The following is a 24,679-nucleotide window of genomic DNA, read 5'->3' as shown; positions in this document are numbered from 1 at the left end:
TACTTACTATATATGGCACTGAGTGGCTCTTTACATTTTACAGTTCCTCAAAATTTAACATTTGGTTTTAATCTAAAGCTAACAGTTTTTAGAGTGGGCATTTAAATTGCTTTTGTCATTATTGTGTTTATTTGGAGAAGCTTTGTATGAGTTCTGAAATACGCAGTGAGGGAAGGATTATTTTATATATGGTTGTAATAATAGACTGCAAAGCTCAAATTTTAAATCTGCTTTGCAAAGGTGGATAGAATTTGTTTGCCTTCTCAACTTAAATCTGTTATTCTTAAGCATCACTATCATTTTATCCATCGTTGAACACTTCTTACTCTCCTGAGTCAGGGTAGGAAATGGCAAAGAAAATTGGTTCGTATTAAGAATAATAGTGTGACTAAGTTATTAATTACATTTTCACTGTCTTTGAAACATTGGTCCATTGAAACTGCCATGCATCAGCATTGTAGGAATTCCTGTAATATTGTCAGTGATGACATAATTGTCCTTTATCATAGAATTTAATCAAACAGAACAGTGACATAAGGACATATCTAAAGAAATTTTCTGATCCCCAAATTCAAGAATGCCACCATACTCTGTGGTATCCTCCATGAAATATAGTTCTGTTCAGAATGAAGAATATGAAGCAGCTTTAAGATGGTTAGTGGGGCCAGGCATGATGGCTGACACCTGTAATCCCAGTGCTTTGGGAGCCCAAGGTAGGAGGAATGCTTGAGGTCAAGAGTTTGAGACCAGCCTGAGCAATATATACCACGACCCTGTCTCTAAAAAGAAAAATAAGTTAGACATGGTGGCTATAGTCCTAGCTACTCAGAGGCTGAGGTGGGAGGATCACTAAACCACCTCCAAAGGATATTTCAAAAATGTTCTAGAGGTGGCAACGTTCTTAAAAATAATTAAGTCATCTTGCCAGATGACTGCTTCAAACATAGCAGTCTTTTTAATGTTTAATTTTGGTTTTATTTATTGAATATGTAGATTCTTGGTATTGGTTCACATATTTATGAAAAATTCAGATTCCTACTCTTCCTGACTGGCAGTTGATCACTAGGTTTGGGATGTACTTTAGGAATCTGCGTTTTTAATATCACCCCAGGTGATTCTGCTCATTGCTCATGTTTGGTAACAACCTCCTATACTCACTCCGTGATTCCTCAATTGGAAAAGTAGTTGCCAGTAGCTGTAGCAAAACTTTTTATCCATGAGTGTAAACACTGACTATACATAGGAATCATGCAAAGAACTTAAGTTTAATAAGATTCTATATGCTGGGGACTAGTTGTTTACTGAAAAAATTTCCCAATTGTGTCTAATGTGCAAGACAGGGTGGAAAACTACTGATCTAAAGATCTTGTGTTGTAATCTAAATTCTTCTCATAAGGAGATGTATTATTAGTCTTCAGTACTTGGCATATAATGGGCACCCAGCATATGAAAATCTGGATTGCTGCTACATAAATGTCACTCAGGCTTGAAAAGTTCCCCTGTGCTAGCTGCCTTGCTTACTGCACCACTGGCCTCTCATACTCAAATACAAAAACATATATATGTATGTGTACCTTTTTGTATTGTTCATGTTCCACAGCCCAAAACCAGAGTCTCTGATAGAAAACGGAATAAATCATGTTGCAGTTACTTCTCTAATTTAAAAACAAATTAGCCTTTTATTTACATGCTATTTTTGATGGAAAAAATCATGTTGCAGTTACTTCTCTCATTTAAAAATAAATTAGCCTTTTATTTACATGTTATTTCTTGACTAAGTGTCATATAGTCATTCAACACCTAATTAAGCACCCACCCACCGTGTGCTAGATACTGTTATGATTGCACAAAACAAAACACACAGTAAGTCCCAATAGTAAACTGGATCAGTTATACGATACAGTAAGATGAAAGGTGGTCTGTAGAAAAATAAAGCAGGGCAGGGAAATGGGCAGCATTGGAGGAGTAAATATTAAATAAGAGGAATAAGGGCTGTGCAGCTATATCGGAGAAGGGAGGCAGGTGGGAGTGAGCGGTGGAGAATAGATTATATATAGCATCATAGGCTGTTGGAAGGACTTTTGCTTTTACTCTGAGTAAAAAAAAAAAACCTTAAAGAGATATTTTTTAAAGGGATATAAAGAAAAGAATGTGCCAATATTACAGAAAAGGAGATTTTATCCTGTAAATATTATGGCAGTCCCATCATAGATAGTATTTCTGAAAACTCTCAGGTGGTTTATTGCTTTTGGCTACTTACTTCACCAGCATTCATATTCCTTTTCCATTTTAACATTTAACTTAGTACTTTGGAATGTAAAATGCACCAGTAAGACACAAGGTGATTTCTAGTTCTATATATTTGGGGCGTTTATGTACATGATTTATGGCATTAGACTTCCACTAAAACTCATTAATTCAAACAAAGAGTCTAACCTTAAATTATGTTTTGTTCAAGATTAACCTAGAATTATTATCTTGGTGTTGAATAAATTCTAGAATACTGATTGGCAGTTTCACAGGGCCAGGCACAGTGGCTCACGCCTATAATTGCAGTACTTTGGGAGGCAAGGCGGGTAGATACTTGGTCAGGAGTTTGAGACTAGCCTGGCCAACCCCATCTCTACTAAAAATACAAAAATTAGCCAGGTTTGGTGGCACATGCCTGAAGTCCCAGCTAGTCGGGAGGCTGAGTCAGGAGAATTGCTTGAACCTGGGAGGCAGAGGCTGCAGTGAGCAAGTTCACGCCACTGCACTCCAGCACGGGCGACAGAGTGAGACTGTCAAAAAAAAAAAAAATTTCATATGAATAAATGCACATGTTCATTCTCTTTAGAGAAGCTTTATATTAATATAGCTTCCTTTGGCTAGATATATTTCAGCTGGTTTCAGTGAAACTGCCAAAATCTTCAAGCCAGGAAGTAGAAGCCAAGGAGCTGTCCATTGTTTTGGATTACATAAACCAGTCCCCCAAGTGCATCGCCTTTGGAAATGAGGTAAACTTTGTTTTGTTGGTTTTCTGTTTTGTACCTAAAATTTCTTTCCTGTAGTGTCTCTTCTGGGCACTTTATGTTACAGTGATTTTATATTCCCTTGAATTATTATATTTTTATTAGTAACTAAGAAGTCTCTTTATTGCTTTAGCATGTATTTATGGTATAGATTTTTTGGAGTCATCCTTACTTTTGTGTATTCTGTCCTATTGCCTTTGTAAACTCTCTTCGACTATGTATCTTTAGAAAATATGGCCTCTCTGTTCGTAATTAATATGCCCATTATAGAAAATTTGAAAGTTACAGAAAAATATAATGAGAAAATAAAACCTATAATCTCACCAGTGATAATTGAAGAATCCCTTTCTAGGTTGTTTTCTTAACATTCATAAAATAACTTTTCCCAAAAAGAATTAAGATTAGAAGTCTTTTTATCTTTTTTTTTCACTTAACATTGCAGCATGTGTGTATACTAACATGTTTTTCATAAATAATAACTGATGTTTATTTTGCGATTTCTTTAGCCATTCCCTGTTAACAGTTACTTTACTCTTTTAAAATCAAATGCTATGAAAAGCCCATGACTGTAGGGGCATGTTTCTTTAGCCTTTAGTTTTGTAGCATTATTTTGGCATTATTCTGAAAAAAGTTCATTTCTTAGAGTAAAATTTTTTAACATCATTAATGTCAGCATTCTTCAGTGTTGTTAGTCATCAATTAAACACAAATTAAAGCCATAGCAACATACCACCTTAACGTCCACTAGCATAGCTAACGTTGACAGGATATAGAGCAAAGTTAAATACATTTACCCAGCAATTCCGTTCCTACGTAAAAATGAAAACATAACCACAAAATGATGTGTACAAGAATGATTATTCATAGTAGCTCCAAAATGTAAATAACCCAAATAAATATGATAGACATTCAAATTTGTTGAATATGGGATGCTGCTCAGCATTAAAAAGGAGCTAACACACATGAGAACATGGATGAAAGTCAAAACGATAATGGATGATGTTGAGCCACAGAGGCCAAGCACAAAATAGTGTATATTTTACCATTTTATTTACGTGAAATTCTACAACAAGCAGAGAATAAGCTATGGTGAGCTAAACAGATGGGTGGGGTTGGGGACATTGAGGAATGACTGTAGAGAGGAAGGAGAGGGCATTTCTGAGGAAGGAAATTTTCTAGATCCTGATTGTGGCAGTGGTTATATAGATATACATGTATGTGAAACATGTATATTTGTTGCATTTTGGTGTATATAAATTATTCCTAATGGGGAAAAAAATTTAATCATTGTACTTTAAGCTTGAGAGTCTAGTTTTAGGATTTAGGACCTAAGTTCATCTTTTAATTTTCTATCATTGTTTTAGTAGTATGATTATTCTTTCTACAGCCAAAGTAGAATATATTGTTTTATATTAATATACTCTTATCAGCTTAACAAAGTTACTATTAATTTTTGTTGGGAGGGGATGTTTCTTTTTAAAGAGAGTTGACTATATTTGTGAATGTTTATCTTCTCTTTGAAATACCAGGGAGTATATGTTGCTGCAGTACGGGACTTTTATTTGTCTGTTTATTTTTTCAAAAAGAAAACAACATCAAGGTAAGAATTCTTTTTTATTAACTTTATTTTATTCCCTCAAGAGTTTGTTACCATTTTATTTCTTCCTTATACCTGTAATCCAAGGCTATTCCTACTTTCATGTTACAAGGGACTGTCAGACCATGAAGTATGGAGGTATAGTTTTTAACCATAACATTGGTCACCAAAACCTAGGAAGCTTTTTCCAGCCAAAAACCCCATACACCTAAATTCTAGTCTGCATTCTTGGAGTCACAGTTGGGTGTATTTTGACAAGATTTCACCACGTGATTCTCATTGCCATTTTAGGGATGTAGGAATGAATCTAAGCTTTGGGATATGTAAGTTTAAATTGGATCAGATTTAGTCCATTTGATCCCCAGTGCACCTCAATTTAACACATATTTAAAATGGAGATAATATCTACCTAACAGAGGTATAGTGATGAATAAGTTGACATATTTAGAGCAGCTAGTGCTAAGCATTGAGTAGTTACTATTCAAAAGTAATAACCCCCTCTTCCCTTTTACCCTGCCAAGATTGCTTTCTTTTTAGTGTAATAAGGATCCTGACTTCTTCAGAGCCTGAAGATTGACAGGTATTCAGCCAAAGAATAGGAAATAGGCTAGGTGTTATAACAAGTAGATTTATCTTTTTGGATTTGTCCCTTCAGATGCATTAGCCATTTGTCTCAGATCTAATGTCTTAGGTTTGATTATGCCTCATGCTAAAACTTAGGTTCAGTGAGAAATTTGAACAAGCTTTGCCCAGGCCAAAAATAAATCGCTAAAAGGACTGTCTTTTCTTGACTTAAATGTCAGTGGCTTCCATAAATAAATTATTATGGTAGAATATTAGTTATGTGAAGTTTATATTGTATATTAGTGTATGTTTACAAAACAGAATGCTTAATTCTTTTTTTTTTTTTTTTTTTTTTTTTTTGAGACGGAGTTTCGCTCTTGTTGCCCAGGCTGGAGTGCAATGGCGCGATCTTGGCTCACCACAACCTCCACCTCCCGGGCTCAGGCAATTCTCCTGCCTCAGCCTCCTAAGTAGCTGGGATTACAGGCACGCGCCACCACGCCCAGCTAGTTTTTTGTATTTTTAGTAGAATTCACCATATTGACCAGGATGGTCTTGATCTCTCGACCTCGTGATCCACCCGCCTCGGCCTCCCAAAGTGCTGGGATTACAGGCTTGAGCCACCGCGCCCGGCTTGAATGCTTAATTCTTAATCAAAATTTTCTTTTTAAAAAAAATCCTGCATTTATATTCATTGAATTTTGAGCTCTACAATTTTGGTCGCTATTGCTGGGAACTCTCTTCTTAACTACATTACCACTTACCAGGAGACTTTAACAATTAAGGGAAATTTTTTTTTCTCCTAGGTTTACTTTATCATCATCAGGAAATAAGAAGCATGCTAAGAACAATTTTACATGTGTAGCATGTCACCCAAAGGAAGACTGCATAGCATCTGGTCACATGGATGGCAAAATTCGTCTTTGGTCAGTTTACTCATGAAGAGCATGGCGATCATTTATATACTGTTTTATGTTAGTCATGCAGAACAGGACTGTCTCTGGGTCCAAGGAAACAGCCTCCCTTTCCTTTTTTTATGTGCTTTTCATTTCTTACTGTTTTAGAATTCTAACCTTGGGCTTGAGTAAAAAATTTCTTGTTGCCTATAATTATTTATTTATTATTATTATTATTATTATTATTATTATTATTATTTTGAGACAAAGTCTCTCTCTGTTACCAGGCTGGACTGCAGTGGTGCGATTTTGGCTCACTGCAACCTCCGCCTCCTGGGTTCACGTAATTCCTGCCTCAGCATCCTGAGTGGCTAGATTTACAGATGCGCACCACCATGCCCAGCTAATTAATTTTTGTATTTTTAGTAGAGACAGGGTTTCGCCATGTTGGCCAGGATGGTCTTGATCTCCTGACCTCGTGATCCACCCATCTCGGCCTCCCAAAGTACTGGGATTACAGGCATGAGCCACCACACCCCACCCTATAATCATTTTATTGAAGAAAACTTTTTTTGTTTGCCGTTTTCCAAAATGGAAAGACTGACAATAGTGAATATCTAGGAGAACATCACATTTACAGAAGTCAGTCACTCTGGTTAGAAATAGAAACTGTGCACGTTAAGACCAGAAAGCTTCATATTATGATGTATAATATTTGGCATATATTATGTTTATTATGTTTGGCATGCTGTCATTTTCCTAACTTAAACCTATGGTCAAATTAAGTTTCACTTTTCTCCAACAGGAGGAATTTTTATGATGAAAAGAAATACACATATACATGTTTACATTGGCACCATGATATAGTTATGGATTTGGCTTTTTCAGTGACAGGTAAGTGCAAGTTTAATTATTAAAATGAACTTTTGAAGTATATTAATCAAATATTTTAATTCACTGTATTTATAGTTTGGAAGATTTAAAGCTGCGTAGGCCAAATGAATTGCAAACACTTGTGTATTACCTCTGCAGTTTGGGCTTTGCTCAGCACAGTAGACTTTAGGTTTTGAAGCCCTTCAAAGTTCTAAAGTATACATTTGTGATAAAAATCTCTGTTGTTAACATAAAGAACTTATTTAAATTATATGGCTTTTTGAAGGTATGTCTGCTCCGTAGCTAAGTGTGTGTGGTCCATAACCGTAGCTTATGAGGTGCAAATGACTATTCTAACACTTTACATTCATTATCTGATTTAATCATTGACCCCAGGAAATGATTGGCATTATACCCATTTTACAGGTAAAGGAAGTAGGACTTGGAGTTGATGATTAACTTGCCTAACACATGGCAAGTAGGTGGGATCTGGACCTGGTTCTGATTTTAAAGCTCCTGTTTTTAACTTACATGGCTTTATTTAACATTCACTATTTTAAATTAATTTCAATCGTTTCATTTAAGCTGCATGACTTCTGTCACAGCTTTGTGTAGTGTAGCTATAGTGAGTAAAAATACCTTCAAAGTAAGATGGCCTTCAACAGAAGTATGGAGAAGCACATCTTATCTTTGTTTACTTTTAGCATCCTCACACCCATGTGGTGAAAGTCATGTCAGTTTATCGTGACTGGTCTTGTAAGAAGGCTACTACATACTAGAGATGATTGTGTGCCTACAAAATGAAAAGGCAGGAAAAGTGATTTTTCTTTCTACAGGTCTTCCTGGAGACTGACAGGATAAGTCTTAGATGATAGTATGTGCTGTGGGATCCTTACAGGGTAACTTGGGTTTAATGCCCAGAAGCCCCAGGAAATAGGAGGCACCTTCAGCCCAATTATGGTTTGTGGAGCAATGACTAGCATATGGAGGCAGGATCCAACCTGTCACTTAGAGTAACAACAGGAGTGTAGTTGTGACGTGGGAGTTGAGACAGAAAAGGAAGAAGAATTCACCTAACCCTGCAGATAAAAAAATGTAGGTTGTTCATTTGTATTCTCCACCCTCCTTCCCACTCCACACCCCTAAAATGCTAGTGAGTGCTTGGTATCTATATGCACACATCTGTATATGTTCCAGACAGGGTCTTTTTTTTTTTTTTTTTTTTTTTTTTTTGAGACAAGGTCTCACTTTGTCACCCAGGCTGGAATGCAGTGGCACCATCTCAGCTCACTGCAACCTTGACTTCCTGGGCTCAAGCAGTCCTTCCCCCTCAGCCCCCTAAGTAGCTAGGACTGCAGGCACGTACCACTATGCCCAGCTAATTATTTGTATTTTTTGTAGAGACAGGATTTCATCATGTTGCCAAGCTAGTCTTGAACTCCTGACCTCGGGCAATCCCCCACCTCAGCCTCCCAAAGTACTGGGATTACAGACGTGAGCCACCACGCCTGGCCAAGAGTTGAATTCTTGATGTTATATTTCCAGTAGCATAAATATTTTTAAATGAGAAAATGGTTACAGTATGTAGTTGTCAATAAAATGTCCTTACTGACTGTATAGATATGAGTTAATAGAAAAAAATAGCTATGTAAATGTAAAAGAAAGATTTTAGTTGTTTTTGAAAATTAACGAGGCATATATGAACTGTATGCACAGTGTATTATATATGTGTATGTATCAGATTAAACTTAATTTTGTTTGTGTACATTACAACTTTACATACCTTTAGTCTTATGTTTAGCTAGATTTTATCAGTTTGCAGCTTTAGAAAATTTTATTAAAACCCCATTATAAACCAGTGATCTTTAAAACCAGTCGTTTTAGATTCATGAAAGAATGAAAAATGATTATTTGATGGAATACTTTTGAGAAAACAGTCTAAAACAGTGTCCTAGGAAATCTTTATGTATCCATTTCGCCAGTAAGATAATCTCTTCCAGGGTTTTGTTTGTCTTCTGACTATTAAATTTAATTGACCACATTTGGCTGGTGGCTACCGTGTTGACAATACAGCTGTCAATCAAGTTGAGGAGAATTTATATTTTTATGGTATTGAGTGTTTTAATCTAATCATAATAAATGTTTCCCACTTTTTAGGTCTTCTTTGTCTCCGTGAGTTAGGATTTTTTTTCTGTAGGGTTCTCATCTATATTTTTCACTGGACATTTGATGGTCTTTTGATAGTAATTTTTATTTAATCTAATTGGCTTGCTGGTTTTAAAAAATAAAGTTGTTGCATAGTTCTCTTATAATCAGCTGAATTTACTTATTCTAAAAGTTTATCTGCAAACTATTTTGGCTATGCCTTGATGTAGTCATGCTGTCTATGAACACTGAAGTGATTATTTCCTTCTTTCCAATCCTTAAGTCTTTCTGGTTTCATTTCAGTGCACTAGGACATCCAGTTAATGTTGAATCAAAGTGGTAATAGTATTCTTAATAACAAAGGGAAAGTTTTCAATAGTTTAACTTTTAGTGTGGTGCTTGCTATAGATGTTATCGAGGTACTCTTGATGAGATTCAAAAGGTCCTATCCATTTCTGAGTTTCTGATAGAAGTTACTATGAATGAGTATAAAATTCTGTCGTTTGCTTTCTCTGCATCTATTCAGATAATCATGATTTTATTCCTTTCTTTGTGTAAATGGGGTTAATTACATTAATTTGTTTTTCAACTGTTAAAGTAATCTCTCATTCTTGCAGTAAACTCTGCAATGACATGATATCCCTTTAATATATCATTGGACTCAGTTTGCTAGTATTTTCTTTGAGAATTTTCATTTGTCATGAAATTGGCTTGTATTTTTTTATTTATATAATTTTTTTGGTATAGTATTATGAAGATCTTGTGAAGCAAATTAGGAAGTGTCATCTTTTGGTTACATGTAAACTCTTTTGGTTACATGTAAAATTGGTTTCTTTCTTTCTTCCTTAAATGTTAGAAAAATTTATCAGTGAAGCTAACTTGGCCTAAAAGATGTTTGTTTGTTTGTCCAGCTTTTCTAGTGGTCAACAGAAGAGTTGGTCAGCAACAAACTAATTAGGTATCACTGGAAAAAAAATTCCTCAACCTGTGATCATTTGTCTTGAGAGTATATTAAAAGATATGAGGACACTTTTTATAGTTTTAAATGAGTTTATTTCTCTAATATGGTAGGGAAAATCAATGTGTGAATTATATTTTTCTTTCTCTCTTTTCCTCAAACACCGTCCTTTTAATTTCTTTGAAATGGATGTGAAGGCAGCAGTCTGCTGAGTGGCGGTCGTGAATCTGTGCTTGTCGAGTGGCGCGATGCAACGGAGAAGAATAAGGAGTTTCTCCCGCGTTTAGGAGCTACTATTGAACACATCTCAGTCTCGCCTGCAGGAGATTTATTCTGTACTTCTCACTCTGATAATAGTAAGTCTAAGTTTTTTATTGTGAGGAAATTTATAAACACCATAAATTAGCTAGCATCTGTAGGGAACAGAGAATAAACAACCCTAAAGCCTAGAATAGTATAAGATGTAATGAGCCTTCTTTGCCTTTCATTACTTCTACCCACAGGTATCACCAGAATTCAGCATTGTGAGAATTACTTTTATAAAATGAAAGCTAAGTGTATTTGGCTATTGATGTGCCGCTTACATTTTCAAAGTCTGTTAGCGTGGGATGACATGGGAAGGTAAAGGGAAGGTCTGGAAGAGGACATTGGTGCTTTCATAAACCTGGCATTTTCAAAAGAAGACTGCAAGATCCTCTTTTGATACAGCCATTATCTCGGGGTGGGTGTCCTGTGGATTTGATACAAATAGAGGTAGTCTTGTAGTTTTCCAAGACTTTGTTCATCCACTGACTACTCAGCCTAGACTCGGGTGTCTTTGTAAATCCACTTCCTTTTCTTTCACAAAAGAACTTAACTGTGAGCAAGCCATTTAGTGGCAAGACTCCAACAGAAAAGCCCCTATCCCCACTTCTAGATTTTCAACTAAATCCCAAAATACAGTCCTGATTTTTAGTAGTACTCTGAGTTAATTGAACTTAATGGGTTGTTTTATATTCTGGTATATTTCAGAATGATATAAACTCAACTGACTCCTTCACCTTGAAGCCCTAATCCTGGGGTGTCCAATCTTTTGGCTTCCCTGAGCCACATTGGAAGAATTGTATTGTTAGTGTGCATAAAGTACACTAACAATAGCAATAGCTGATGAGCTAAAAATAATAATGTTTCAGAAAGTTTATGAATTTGTGTTGGGCCACATAAAAAGCCACCCTGAGGCACAGGTTGGACAGACTTTCTCTAATCTATTGATATTTAAATGCCTATTTTTTTCTTCCCACAGAGATCACGATTATTCATCGAAATCTTGAGGCATCTGCAGTAATTCAAGGCCTAGTAAAAGGTATTGCAGAACTCAGTAGATTTGGAATCATGTACATTTTAAAGAGTACATATTTCTCTGATTTCACCTTTATTTGTCATTTCTGCAGATAGGAGTATCTTCACTGGTTTGATGATTGATCCAAGAACAAAAGCTTTGGTTTTAAATGGAAAACCTGGCCACCTGCAGTTTTATTCTCTCCAGAGTGATAAACAGTTATACAATGTAAGATTTTGATCCATTAGCCTTAAAACTAATGAAAGCTCTTTACACCACCACTGGAGTCAAGCAATTTGTTAAGTAGCTTTTCAAACAAGATCCTGTGCATATGTTTACTTGAACATAGAATTATCCGTGGTTACTTAGTTCAGTTGTTTAGAGCATAATTCCATTGAGGCCACAGTTGCAGATTACATGTAAAGCAGTTGGCACTCCTGCACTTGCTGTCTCTGTTTGGTTTCAGAATGCCCTCCTCTTAGCTATTGCCATACATCTGTGCCTTTGAGTCACAACAAAGGAAACAAAAACAGGTAGATTGACAATACAAATTTGTATCTGCTTTGTGGAGAAACACTATCATATTCACATGTTGAAGATAAAATTCAGTGTAAAGAGGAACACTTCTTCCAGTCCTGTTAAGTGCAATCCAGACGTCTTATGCCCCACAGGACTCTTTACAAATCTCTATCATAGCAACTGTGACACTAGCTCTTTCTTTCCACGGCCTTTAGACCCCTCAAAAAAGGAAGTCTATTAATCTTTTTATGCTTATCTCAAGTACAATGGCTGTAAATTGTAGGTATTTAGTACACATAATAGTAGGCATTTTATTTACTTAGTATTGGCAAGGAAATGAGACTTTTTAAAACAACTATAAATAAGTGCTGGCCTACTTACATTGGTTGCCTTTTTTTCATTTCTTGAAGATTGTAGGTTTATTTCTGTTCTGCTTATTTCTAGTGATGGAGAATCTAGCCTTGAGATTATATAAAGCTGTTTGTTCTTAGAAACAAAAGAAAAGCACGACGATAAATTAACAGTTCTGTTGTATCATATAGTCCATGTTAGTAATCTCTAATATTCAAGGTCATTGAATAATCACCACCAAATTGATGCGATGTAATGTGATCCCCTTTTAATAGCAATTTTGCTGTCCATAGTAACAGTTCATTATTACCTTTAAAAATCCGTTACTATAGATTACAGAAGTTGTCTTGGATGTAATGATCATTTCTTGAATGCTGTAACATTTGTATATTTACCTTAATAAACATTTTGGGTTTTTGTGTTTTTTTTTTTTTACTCATCAGTTAGATATTATGCAGCAAGAATATATTAATGATTATGGTCTGATCCAAATTGAACTAAAAAAGGCTGCATTTGGCTGCTTTGGTAACTGGCTTGCAACAGTGGAACAGCGGCAAGAAAAGGAAACTGAGCTTGAATTGCAAATGAAACTGTGGATGTATTCTAAGAAAACGCAAGGGTAATACTATCTACGTAGCCACTTCTTAATTTCAGAGTATAAAATATTTCACTTATTTTACGGTTTCAATTGTCAGTCTTGAAGATGTTTCATCTTGACAAGCTTTAGATTTAGAGATACGGGAGAGGTGTTACTCTAATAAAACCTTTAAGCTTTCTGCTCTGAGAAAGCTTTGGTGTCCTCCAAGTCATAATGTCATCTCATCATGAATAAAGAAACCTGGAAGTGACACCTACTCAAGGGCATAATACCAAATTCTAGGCAAATCCAGGATGAGAATCCAAATGTTCCCTTGCTCTTCCATTAGCATCATACTGCCTTTGGCAAAGAGGGAGTGGAGGTGGAAGTGTAGCATATCGTAGCATGGCTGTTGTGATTAGAAAAGGAATCCACTCTCGCACTGTGGCTCTCTAATAACCACTTATCAGATCTTTGCTATGTGCCAAGAATTTGGCTTAGAGCTTTGTACCCATTGTCGTCTTCAAAAGAACACTGTAAGATAAGCCTGTTGTCTACATTTTATAGGTGAAGAAACAGGCCCGGAGAGATTGAGTAGTTGTTCCTGGTTACTGGTGGTTTTTTTTTTTTTTTTTTTTTTTTGTTTTTTGTTTTTTTTGTTTTTTGAGACAGAGTCTCACTCTGTCGCCCAGGCTGGAGTGCAGTGGCACAATCTTGGCTCACTGCAACCTTCACCTCCCAGGTTCATGCGATTCTCCTGCCTCGGCCTCCCAAGTAGCTGGGACAACAGGCATGCACCACCATGCCCGGCTAATTTTTTGTGTTGTTTTTTTTTTTTTCAGTAGAGACATGGTTTCACCACGTTAGCCAGGATGGTCCCAATCTCCTGACCTTGTGATCCGCCCACCTCTGCCTTCCAAAGTGTTGGGATTACAGACGTGAGCCACTGCACCTGGCCGTCACTGTTCTTATAACTTCTGTGGTTTTTTTTTTTTAAATCACAGCTCCATGCTGCCTTGATGTTCTTTTAAGAACACAGTCCTAGTTATCTTTCACTCACAGCATTGCCCTCTAAGCTCAAAACAAGCTTTAAGAGGTCGTTTAGGTGGCTAAAAATAGTAAATAATGACCAGCCAGTTTCAGTAAGTAGTTTTCTTTCTATATTTCCTTGCCCCAAGTGGAGCATTTCACGGCCATTCCATTTTTTATTTTCGAAAGTAGGCAGGCATCTAAGTTCGGTACAAGTTTCCTGCAGAGTTTAATATAAGTAGTAGGCTTTTGAGTATCATTGATTGGTGACCTCTGTTGTACACCCATTTTGTACCAGTGAGTTGACTACTACACGTAATATTCTCAAGTCACACAAGGGCACAGGCAATACATTAGAACTCTTTGCATCCTGTGGCCATTAGAGGTAGAACACTCAATTGTTTGTCATTCTTGGTAATTATCAGTTGCCTGTTCTTCAAGATGTTATTGTAAAGTGTACAGCATGTCAGAAATTCTTATATACGTCACCTTGTCCTCATGCAAGAATAAATTCATGATTTCCTTCCTACTAGGTTTATTCTTAACACCAAGATTCACATGCCACATGAAGACTGCATTACGGCTCTCTGTTTCTGTAATGCAGAAAAATCTGAACAGCCCACCTTGGTTACAGCTAGCAAAGATGGTTACTTCAAAGTGTGGATATTAACAGATGACTCTGATATATACAGTAAGTTAATTAAATATGGTATGTTTAACATGTGCACAACTTTAGGAATTAATTTCTTTTTTTCATGACTTGTATCCATTCTGGGAGGACATTTTCTACTTTATTGAATTCTACAGGATATTGCTTAATTTTAATAGATTTAAGAGATTACATTTTACATGCCCGTTTCCTCAAATCTGTTCTCAAATGGCATTCTTGATTAATCATGTGCTGATTATTCTAGTGTTTTAGGATAAAGTAAAAAGGGCTTTCACTCCTCCACTAGAGGGAGCTCAGGGTCTCCAGGAGAGGGCATAAATTTCAAAACAGTCAGTATTGTGTAGCAATTCAGACTTAAAGAAGTTGTGGGGAACACTTTTTTTGTTTTCTGTCTTTGTTCCTTTTTTATTTTATTTTTTAAGCGTGTGTGTGCATCTTTGTTTCTTAATCCCTACTGCTTATAGTGTCCCTTGTTTAGCAGTCTCCCTTTATCAGTCGGGGATACATTCCAAGAACCCCACCCCCCACCTGTTGATGCCTGAAACTGCAGATAGTACTGAACCCTGTATATACTGTTTTTTTCCTATATATACATAACTGAGATAATGTTTATTTTGTAAATTTGGCACAGCAAGAGGTTAATTATAACTAATAGAATATTACATATATTAGAATAATATAGTATAATAAAAGTTAAATGAATATGTGCATGCTCTCTATTTGCCTTTCTCTCTCTTCCAGAGTATCTTCTTGTATTTTACTCAGCTATTTTCAGACCTCAGTTGACCCCCCGTAACTGAAACCACAGAAAGTGAAACCTCACATTATGGGAGACTAGGGGGAATTACTGTAATGTTCTCTAGCATTTCCACCATTTCTGAACATTGTGGCTTATATTTCCACAGAAAAAGCTGTTGGCTGGACCTGTGACTTTGTTGGTAGTTATCACAAGTATCAAGCAACTAACTGTTGCTTCTCCGAAGATGGTTCTTTACTAGCAGTTAGTTTTGAGGAAATAGTCACACTATGGGATTCTGAAACATGGGAACTTAAATGTACATTTTGCCAACGCGCTGGGAACATAAGGTAGGTAAATCATTTGGAGAATATGTAGTATTTTTTAACTTATTTAAACAAGTCTTAAAACTTTAGTAGTCATTTATGCTTTCTGCAAAAGTAGCCTGAAGGTCAGTGGGGCAAGCAGCTAATCAAATGGTGGAAAGCCAGTAATTCTGAGTCCACAAACTGTGCCATCATTTCTGAATTCAGGTTAACATTTAATTCTTGGCCTACCTATTTTTTCTTCGGAATCTTTCATGGATGTGCTAAATAACAACAAGCTATACATAAGCCTCAGGGGATCCAAACCATCTTATTTTCTGTGTATTCCCATAAAAACCATTTTATGCGCCAACCTCGTTGTTTCTGAGAGGCGCCCAGGAAAGCAGCAGAAGCATCTTGAGGTACTGCTTCACGTAGTTGGGCCCAAGGACAGAGTCAGATACCTAATGAAATCATCTCTAATTTCTAGCATGTCTGATTCTGAATTTACTTTGCAAAACTTTCTTAAGAATTGAAATCGAACTTTTTCATCTTCTCAGTAAATAAGATAAAATAGGATTTTTGTCAGATAACTCTGTACATTTCACATACAGTTTCTCTGTTACATGTTGTTATACTGCACAGTGTATTAAAGAATTGGTCATCTGATCTATTTTATTAAATAACTAACTAAATAAACCCTTCCTGTTATACTCCTTAGAACCTTTTTTCTTCAAGAAAGTTATAAACAAAAGCATATGTGTCTATATAAAAATCTGCATTACATAGAACTAATACAGCCGCTGGAAGCCTGCAGTTTTTTGTAACTAAATTTACTCGAACTGACTGTTGCTAACTTCTTGTGGTTTTAATCTAGGCACCTTTGCTTTGGGAGATTGACATGTTCAAAGTATCTACTTGGTGCTACTGAAAATGGCATTCTTAGCTGTTGGAATCTGCTGAGTTGTGCATGTAAGACACTTTTTACTCTAAAGTCATCTGGCAAAGCACATAGGGAGTTGACATTAAACTTTGGCATTTTAGGACTTAGGGATCATATCTTCAGGTCTGTACTTGGAATAATCAGTTTTTTACATGACATATTATGCCACCAAAATTTGGAAATACTGGGCCTGTAATAGACATCATTTTTTAACTGTTTAATTGTTGGTAAGTTGGCTTCCGTTACCCTTACCTTTTTCCACTGTTTTCAGTGTGTGGGACTTTCTGGAACCCTCCATATTCCCCATCCTCATAACAATTTGAATAAAGTTTTCTGCTCATTTTTAATGTCTACTAATCTGCATTATCCCTGACAGCTTATATTCAAATGTAGTCTATCACAGTCCTAACAAATGTGAACTTAGTGGCATTTCACTCATTTGAGTGTATGTTTGGAAGCCATGGTAGTTGCTTAGTAATGAATGTGTGTGATAACTTTTTTCAGTATTCTTTACAGCTAATTCTGGTTAACATACTGTCCACATTTAGCATTGCTGTCCACAAAAGCACTAGACATAAATTTTAATGAAATTATAATCTTTTCATGGTTTGTACAAGGAGTGCTGAAGTTGCAGTATATTTTCCTTTCGGCCCCTTACTTTAATGCAGCCTTCCACAGATAATTTCATTGTGTCTCTCTCTCTCTCTGTGTGTGTGTGTGTGTGTGTGTGTGTGTGTGTGTGTGTGTGTGTGTGTGCGTTGGAAGCATAAGATTCCTCTTCCTGAGAAAAATCGAAGTTTTTTTTAAAGCTTTTGGTAAATCTTTCCTTAGAAGTGAATCACCTTTTTTTTCCCCCCAGTAGAGTGGAGTGCAAAATTAAATGTTAGAGTTATGGAACCTGATCCTAATTCAGAGAATATTGCTGCAGTCTCTCAGTCATCAGTGGGTTCAGATTGTAAGTACAAACCACACTTTGTACTAAGAGAAAATCTGTGACCTAAGTTTTCTTCTTAATATAATTTGAGTCAGACGTGCCTTCAAATCAGACGTTCATTGGAAGCCATTTTGCTTGAGGCAGGGCCCTTCCTTGCCCCAACACCTTGTCATTGTGTCCATCCATATTTAGTTCTAGGAGAGCTCCAATAAGTTTCTCATTTTTCCATAAGCCAATTCCTACTCACTCTTTAAGATTCAAGAGATTTCACCACTTTGATACATTCCCTGCGGCTCCTGAGAAGTTGTAATTGGTCATCCTCTGTGTTCTTGAAGCAATTTCTACATTTCTAGTACTTACAGACAAAATACTATGGCAATAATATTTTGGTGTCTGTCTTCTGCAGTAGTTTCTGGCCTCTGGAGCAGGAATTCTTCTTTCTCTCTTTCATCCTCCTAGCTCTCATTTTTACCTGTCTGGCCCACAGTAGGTATACAGTAGATACTTCTTGAATCAAAGCCTAAAACAGTCATGACTTGGGACAGTTACTCAATGGGGTGAGTCCCAGCATTAGTGTGATCTGCCTGTCTGAGGCTGGAACTAACCTTTTCACGCAAAATGTTATTGTCTCTTTGTTTTTTCCCTCTAGTGTTTGTATTTAAACCTAGTGAGCCAAGGCCATTGTATATTCAAAAGGGTATCTCCAGAGAGGAAGTCCAGTGGGGAGTGTTTGTTCCACGAGATGTCCCTGAATCCTTCACCTCAGAAGCTTACCAGTGGCTAAATAGATCCCAGTTTTACTTCCTAACAAAATCACAGGTAACTGCCCCGCTCAAAAAAGGCAATCGCTTTGTACATGGAATTTTAGAGAAATAGCCCATGACTGTTGGTGTGAGTTTGTTCCTAGGTGAAATAGCTTCATTAAAGGATTATTTCTCAAAAAGTTGTCTAATATGCCCAGTACAGCAGTATTATTAATGTAAATGTATTACCACTTTACCCCACACCTTTGAGGTTCCTTAGGTATTGCTTACGTTAACTGTTTGACGGCAGAAAAGCAGAAGACAATGAAAATACTTTAAAGTGCATGATTCATTGTTTTTTTTATTTTAGTGTTTGATTTGCAATTTAAAAAATGGTGGCTTGAGTTTCATCTGTCAGTTATATTTTTTATTCATTACCAGTTCTTAAGTATCTCGCAGACATAATCTTATAACTCTTATAGTAGTTATTAAATAGGTTTAAATCTTTTATTCCTTTTCCATTGTCAAATCAAAATGGAAAATTTGACCTTCCCGTTTTTTAACACCGTCTAACACCTCGTTTAGATTTGTACTCTACAGTTTGTCTTTTGCATAATTAATTGATCTCTCTTTTCAGAGTTTATTGACATTCAGTACAAAGTCTCCAGAAGAAAAACTCACGCCAACAAGCAAACAGGTATGATTTAGCCTTTCATGGCAGGCTGCATTGCCTCCCTAAAAGGATACAATTACCTTTTCGAAGTCAGCTATGAGAAAAGTATTTCACTTGGCCCTAAGATGGAATTAAAAGCCATACACTTACAAACTGATGTGTCTCTTTTGAAAGATTTAGTGCTCTTTTAAAATTGTTTTAATTTATAATATCAGAATTATATGCTGCTGACTTAGTCAAATATTTTTGCAAGGCTTTTTAGTTAAACACTTTTCCAACACTACTGCCATTAACCATAAAAAAAATCACTCTCAAATCTTTTAGCTGAAGTTTTTATTTAACTCTGAATCTCTAAGAATTTAAGAAATGTTTATGTTTCTAATTTTAGGTTTTTCAGAATTAGATCTGTTAACTCTGATCTGTTGAGGCTGAATTTTTACCCCTTTTTCACATCAGCACTGCCTGCATATATGCAACACACACTTTCCCTCCTTGTTCCCCAATTTTCCCCATATGGGTAAATGTTAAATTGGTTAGTTCAGTAGTCATTGTCATAGCTGTGTTAACACAATGCATAGCCAAGCTATATCGTCATACACAGATCGTTTTTCCTTTTGTGACCAAGTTTTTATTTTATCTGGAGTTAATGATTGCCTTTTTTTCTCATTTGCTTAGTTTTCTGTTCTCAAGTAATTCAACCCCAAATTCTACCTAAGTTGTGTAAGTCTTCTCTCAGTATTTTCAGACACATTAGGTATTCTTTCAAGTCACGAAGGTTTATTTCCAAGAGCCTTCTGACTGTCTTCAGTCTGGACTGATTGCTCTGGAAACCTGCTACACAGCAGTCATCCTAGGATCTCTATATTCACTGTCATTCTGGGGGTATGTTTGACCTCTACTGTATTAGTGGCATAGTTTTCTTCTTTGGTCATTCCCCTGCTTTAGTGAAGCATTCTTTTAGTGCATTGGAGATCAATTTAAGACCTTGCATGTTTGGAAATGTTTTTATTCTCTTTCACTTGATTATTATAGAGTTGTAGGTTGAAAATCACTCTCTCAGAACTTGGACATTATTGTCCTATTATTTCACAATTTCCAGTATTACTAGAAGTCCAATACCATTCATATTCTTGTTCCTTTATCTGTAACTTGGCTTGTTTATTTTCCTTTAAATTTCATTGGATTCATTCAGTTTTTTAAATTAATTATTTACTGTGTGCCAGGGACCATGCTAGACACTTGAGATACAGTAGTGAGAACAGTAGTCAAGTCTCTAAACTTGTGGTGTTCACAGTCCACCAGAATAGACAGTTAACAGCATGCATTAATTAAAATATGGAGTATAGAAGGTGATAAGATTTATGGCAGGATGGGGAATAGACAAAAAGACAGTTCATGTTTTTCTACCCCAAAATTACATGCATAGGGTGCAGCTTGTAATTTTAAACATGGAGGTCTACGTAGGCCTTATTGAAAAGATTTTGACTTTTTCTCTGAGTGAAATATAGGACCCCTTGGCGGGTTTTGTGTAGAGAACTAAAGAGGAACTAATTACCTCTTTCTCTGTTTTTTCTGTTCTTCCAAAACTCCTATTATTTAGTGCTGGACCTTTTAGAATGGTTCTCCAATATTCTTACTGTTTTGTCTATTTTTTTGTTTGTTTTCTGGAAGATTTCCTCATCTTTATCATCAAATCTTTTCTTTTTCATGGTCTGTTTCCATCACGTTTTTGTTTGTTTCTGGTTTGTTTTGATTGCTGCCTTTCATCTGGAAGTTTTCATCAGATTCTGACAATTCTTGGCTGTCTTTGGATTTCAAAATGGGTTAAAAAGCCACTTGGAAGTTCTCTGCCTGTGCAGAACTTATCCCCTGGCTTCCACTAGCTGAGCTAATTTATGGAGACAATTTCAAAGATCATTACAATTGACCCTTGAACAACATAGAGATTGAAAATCTGTGTGTGATTTTTGACTTCCCAAAACTTAACCTGAACCCTTACCGGTAACAGTCAATTATTTGTGTTATGTGTACTATAAACTGCATTCTTACAATAAAGTAAGCTAGAGAAAAAAAATGTTAAGAAAATCATAAGGAGGCTGGGCATGATGGTTCATTGCCTGTATCCCAGCACTTTGGGAGGCCAAGGCAGGTGGATCACTTGGGGTCAGGAGTTCAAGACCAGCCCGGCCAACATGGCAAGACCCCATCTCTACTAAAAATACAAAAATTAGCCAGGGATGGTGGTACACGCCTGTAATCCCACCTGCTTAGGGGGCACTTCAACCTGGGAGATGGAGGTTACAGTGAGCCTGGATCACACCACTGCCACTGCACCCCAGCCTGGGTGACAGAATGAGACTCCATCTCAAAAAAAAAAAATTTACAAGGAAGAGAAAAATATACTTATTCATTAGGTGGAAATAGATTATCACAAAGATCTTCATCCTCATCTTCACATCGAGTTGGCTACGGAAGAGAAGGGGTTGATCTTGCTGTCTCAGGTCTGGCAGAAACAGAAGAAACTCCACATAGACGTGTTATTCAAACCCTTGTTATTCCAAGGTCAGCTGTATTTTTAGGTCTTATTTAGGCTGGTCAAATTAACCATGTAAAAATTCTTCTGCATTCTTGCCTGAAAGATTTAGACCTGCCTGCCAGTGTTCTGAAAACTCCCTAAATGAAGTACAACTGCCTAGATACGAAGATACCACCACCGCTACCCATACCCAGCCAAAAAAGCATAGAGCTCTCTGCCGGGGATGAGGAGGAGTTGTAGGAATCAGGTTGCTTTCTAAGTAGACTTTATACCAGACTATCTGGTTTGTCTAGTACCATTTTTACCCCACATCCAAGGTCACTATTATTACCCAGTCCTGAGCATTTGCAGGATTTTGTAGTATGAATTGGGATGCTTCTTGGCTTTCCCTCCAGCCAGCTTAGAATTGTGCTTTCTCAGCTATACTAAGTTCGATACCATCCTTCAGCCTGCTTTCCAGCTTCCAACATACCATTGTTGAGGCCTTTTCCCTCATTTTCTACCATTTTGAGTGTGTGCCCTTTGAAAGCCCTTTTGCCCGTCATTTCTGTGGGATTTGGTGAAGAAGCAGTGGTAAATGCATGTTTAATTCTGACGTCTGAGTGTGCCGTGCTAGCTCTTCTCATAAGTGAGATGCTGGGCCTCAGTTGCTTTCTCTGTGAAATGAGAAAATCATACTAGCTGGATAATTTGTGAAGTTCATTTCATCCCAGACTTTTTATGATTTTGTAGTACTTACTGTTAGGTCAAAAGCAGTTCTTCTTTTTTTCTGACATAATTTGCCTTTGTCTTAATTCCTTGTAGCTGCTAGCAGAAGAAAGTCTTCCCACAACCCCATTTTATTTCATATTGGGAAAACACAGGCAACAGCAGGATGAAAAATTAAATGAAATTTCAGAGAATGAGCTGGTACAACTACCCTTAACAGAAAACATACCTGCAATTAGTGAGGTAAGCAATTATGAAAGCATACCATGTGAAACAGATCAAATGCATGTAAAGCACCTGAAGTTGGAGTTTTTACACAGTCAACCTGTAATTTGTATTCAATACAACTTTGATACCCAAACTAAATAACTAACAAACTGAATAACTTAGCCTTGTGATCTGGGATTGTTTTGCCCTCAACCCTTGGGTAGGATAGGGGTGATTGTTGGGATAGATGTAGGAAAGTGGAAATGCGTTTTTCTGTGGTTTGGCTTATATATGGGGAAAGCCTTTTCATGTTTCACTCTTGGCATTTACAATAAAAGGGACTCCATGAGGACACTGTAGGGACAGACTGCGATGGAGGATAACCTTTTTAACTGCACCCCTGTTTTCTGTTTGACTCCAGCTTCTTCACACTCCGGCCCATGTCCTGCCGTCTGCTGTTTTCCTGTGCTCCATGTTTGTGAATTCATTGCTGCTGTCTAAAGAGACTAAGAGGTAAAGCAGTTCTTAAGACAGGTGTAGATACTCTGTTTATGAAACAGGATGGTTTGTGTTTATCCTTTTTAAGAGTATTCTTCCACTGTATTTCTTTATTTCATAAGCTTTCAAATAAATTTAAAGGCTATGGGATTATTAAGTCAAGTAAAATACATTGAAAATAAGTTTCAGAAAAGAGATCTCTTATGTGTGTGTTTGAAGTGTTTGGTACATAATTGAAAATTACACTTTTGTCAATATACCTGCTCTTTTGTAAATAACCCATAATTTTTAAAGTGTACTTATTCAGTAACAAGATTCTTCATTTACTTTGTATGATTATATTTTTACATAGGTGTCAAATTAGAAAGTTACTGTTTAGAAACATTTTTAATAGTGCTTATATTTTGTTCTGTTAAAGTGCTGAAGAAATTCCTAAAGATGTAGATATGGAAGAAGAAAAGGAAAGCGAAAATTCAGATGAAGAAAATGACTTTACCGAAAAGATCCAGGAGACAAATAACACAGATTTAGGAGAAGACATTATACATCAGTTGTCAAAATCTGAAGAAAAAGAACTGAGAAAATTTAGGAAAATAGACTATAGCTGGATAGCTGTCCTTTAGGCATCAGAGATGGGGAGGACTCTTGCACTTTGTGTTTTTGATTGTATGTTGATACTCCAAAAACATCTATTTTAATGCTTTTTCTGTTCTAAAAATAAGATAATAAATATTAACAAGCCTTGCTTTTTAAAAAACTGATAATATGAACATATATTTGCATCAGGCTTTACAGTTACTGGATCATTCATATACCACATCATCTCATTTTTTTTAGTTTGAGTCACACATCAGCCTTATGAAACAAGTAGGTATTTTCTTCACAGGTGATACAGCAGAGCTGAGACTTGACCTATAAAGCATATGTCCCCTTAGCTGCAGGTTGGAGATATGAAAAGTTTTGAAAATTAAAAGGCTTCCTTGACATTATTGTTTAATACTAAAATTGATTTGGTGGCCAAGTATGACCTGAGCTGGAGTGAGGTTTCTTTAGTCCTGATTCATTCCTCTAAGTGTATTTATTTCTCTTAGAGAAATTTAGAGATGAGTTGATTATGTGGTGTTCCACAAACCTCGTTGAGGATATTATTTAATAATATGGGCTGAAAAATTCTGAATTCAGTATCGTCTGGCCCAAAGTCCCGTTCCTAGCAGAAAATGATCCCAGTCCCCTGTTAGAGCAGTGAAGCTGCTACATCTTAACCACCTAGTATTTTGAGTTTTCTACTTCCCTAATGTATTTCTGTAACATTTATATTTAGAAGTTAGCACAAAAACGAAGTGTTCGTTAGAGCCCATCTCAATGAATGTTCACAAAAATTGCTGCAAATGACTTTTTAGTTTGTGCTGTAGACCAAATGTTTTTGTCCCCCTGAAATTCAGTTGTTGGAACCTAATCCTCTATGTGGTATTTGGAGATATGGGGCCTTTGGGAGATGATTAGGTCATGAGATTGGAGCCTTTGTGAATAGGATAAATGCCATTATAAAAGAGATTTTGGAGAGCTCCTTTGCCCCATCTAACACTTGCGGACACGGCAAGGAGAAAACCATCTGTGAACTATGAAGTGAGGCCTCACCAAACAGCACATCTGGTGCCTTTTGTTAGACTTTCTAGCTTCCAGAATGGAGACACAAATTTCTGTTTATAAGCCACCCAGTCTGTAGCTTGCTCAACAAAGTGTTTTTGTATCATTATTTATGTAAAATCTAAACTTTTTTTTCAAGCCCCCCCACCTCCACCTCAGACTCTAAAGTAACTGGGACTGCAGGCACTCACCTGGCTAATTTTTATATATTTTTGTAGAGCTGTCTTGGTATGTTACCCAG

At 36.5% G+C, this 24,679-nt stretch overlaps 1 protein-coding gene across 1 annotated transcript in view; it reads left to right on the top strand.

Annotated features, from left to right (window-relative positions):
- Positions 1–23,555, top strand: part of WDR75 (WD repeat domain 75) — a 35,040-nt gene extending 11,485 nt beyond the window's left edge. Inside the window, exons 5-21 of the mRNA XM_039469944.2 lie at positions 2,872–2,996; positions 4,541–4,611; positions 5,979–6,098; positions 6,874–6,962; positions 10,242–10,400; positions 11,327–11,386; positions 11,475–11,590; positions 12,676–12,851; positions 14,372–14,529; positions 15,414–15,594; positions 16,427–16,521; positions 17,352–17,447; positions 18,076–18,245; positions 18,807–18,866; positions 22,183–22,329; positions 22,715–22,806; positions 23,210–23,555. Coding sequence (XP_039325878.1) covers positions 2,872–2,996; positions 4,541–4,611; positions 5,979–6,098; positions 6,874–6,962; positions 10,242–10,400; positions 11,327–11,386; positions 11,475–11,590; positions 12,676–12,851; positions 14,372–14,529; positions 15,414–15,594; positions 16,427–16,521; positions 17,352–17,447; positions 18,076–18,245; positions 18,807–18,866; positions 22,183–22,329; positions 22,715–22,806; positions 23,210–23,414 — 2,120 coding nt within the window. The 3' untranslated portion in view covers positions 23,415–23,555. The remainder of the gene's footprint in view (positions 1–2,871; positions 2,997–4,540; positions 4,612–5,978; positions 6,099–6,873; positions 6,963–10,241; positions 10,401–11,326; positions 11,387–11,474; positions 11,591–12,675; positions 12,852–14,371; positions 14,530–15,413; positions 15,595–16,426; positions 16,522–17,351; positions 17,448–18,075; positions 18,246–18,806; positions 18,867–22,182; positions 22,330–22,714; positions 22,807–23,209) is intronic.
- The last annotated feature ends 1,124 nt before the right edge of the window (positions 23,556–24,679 follow it).

The sequence above is a fragment of the Saimiri boliviensis genome, chromosome 5 (genome assembly GCF_048565385.1).
Source record: "Saimiri boliviensis isolate mSaiBol1 chromosome 5, mSaiBol1.pri, whole genome shotgun sequence".
NCBI classification, from domain to species: Eukaryota; Metazoa; Chordata; class Mammalia; order Primates; family Cebidae; genus Saimiri; species Saimiri boliviensis.
The sequence above is the reverse complement of the archived record's forward strand: the minus strand, read 5'-3'. Positions and strand labels throughout refer to the sequence as shown.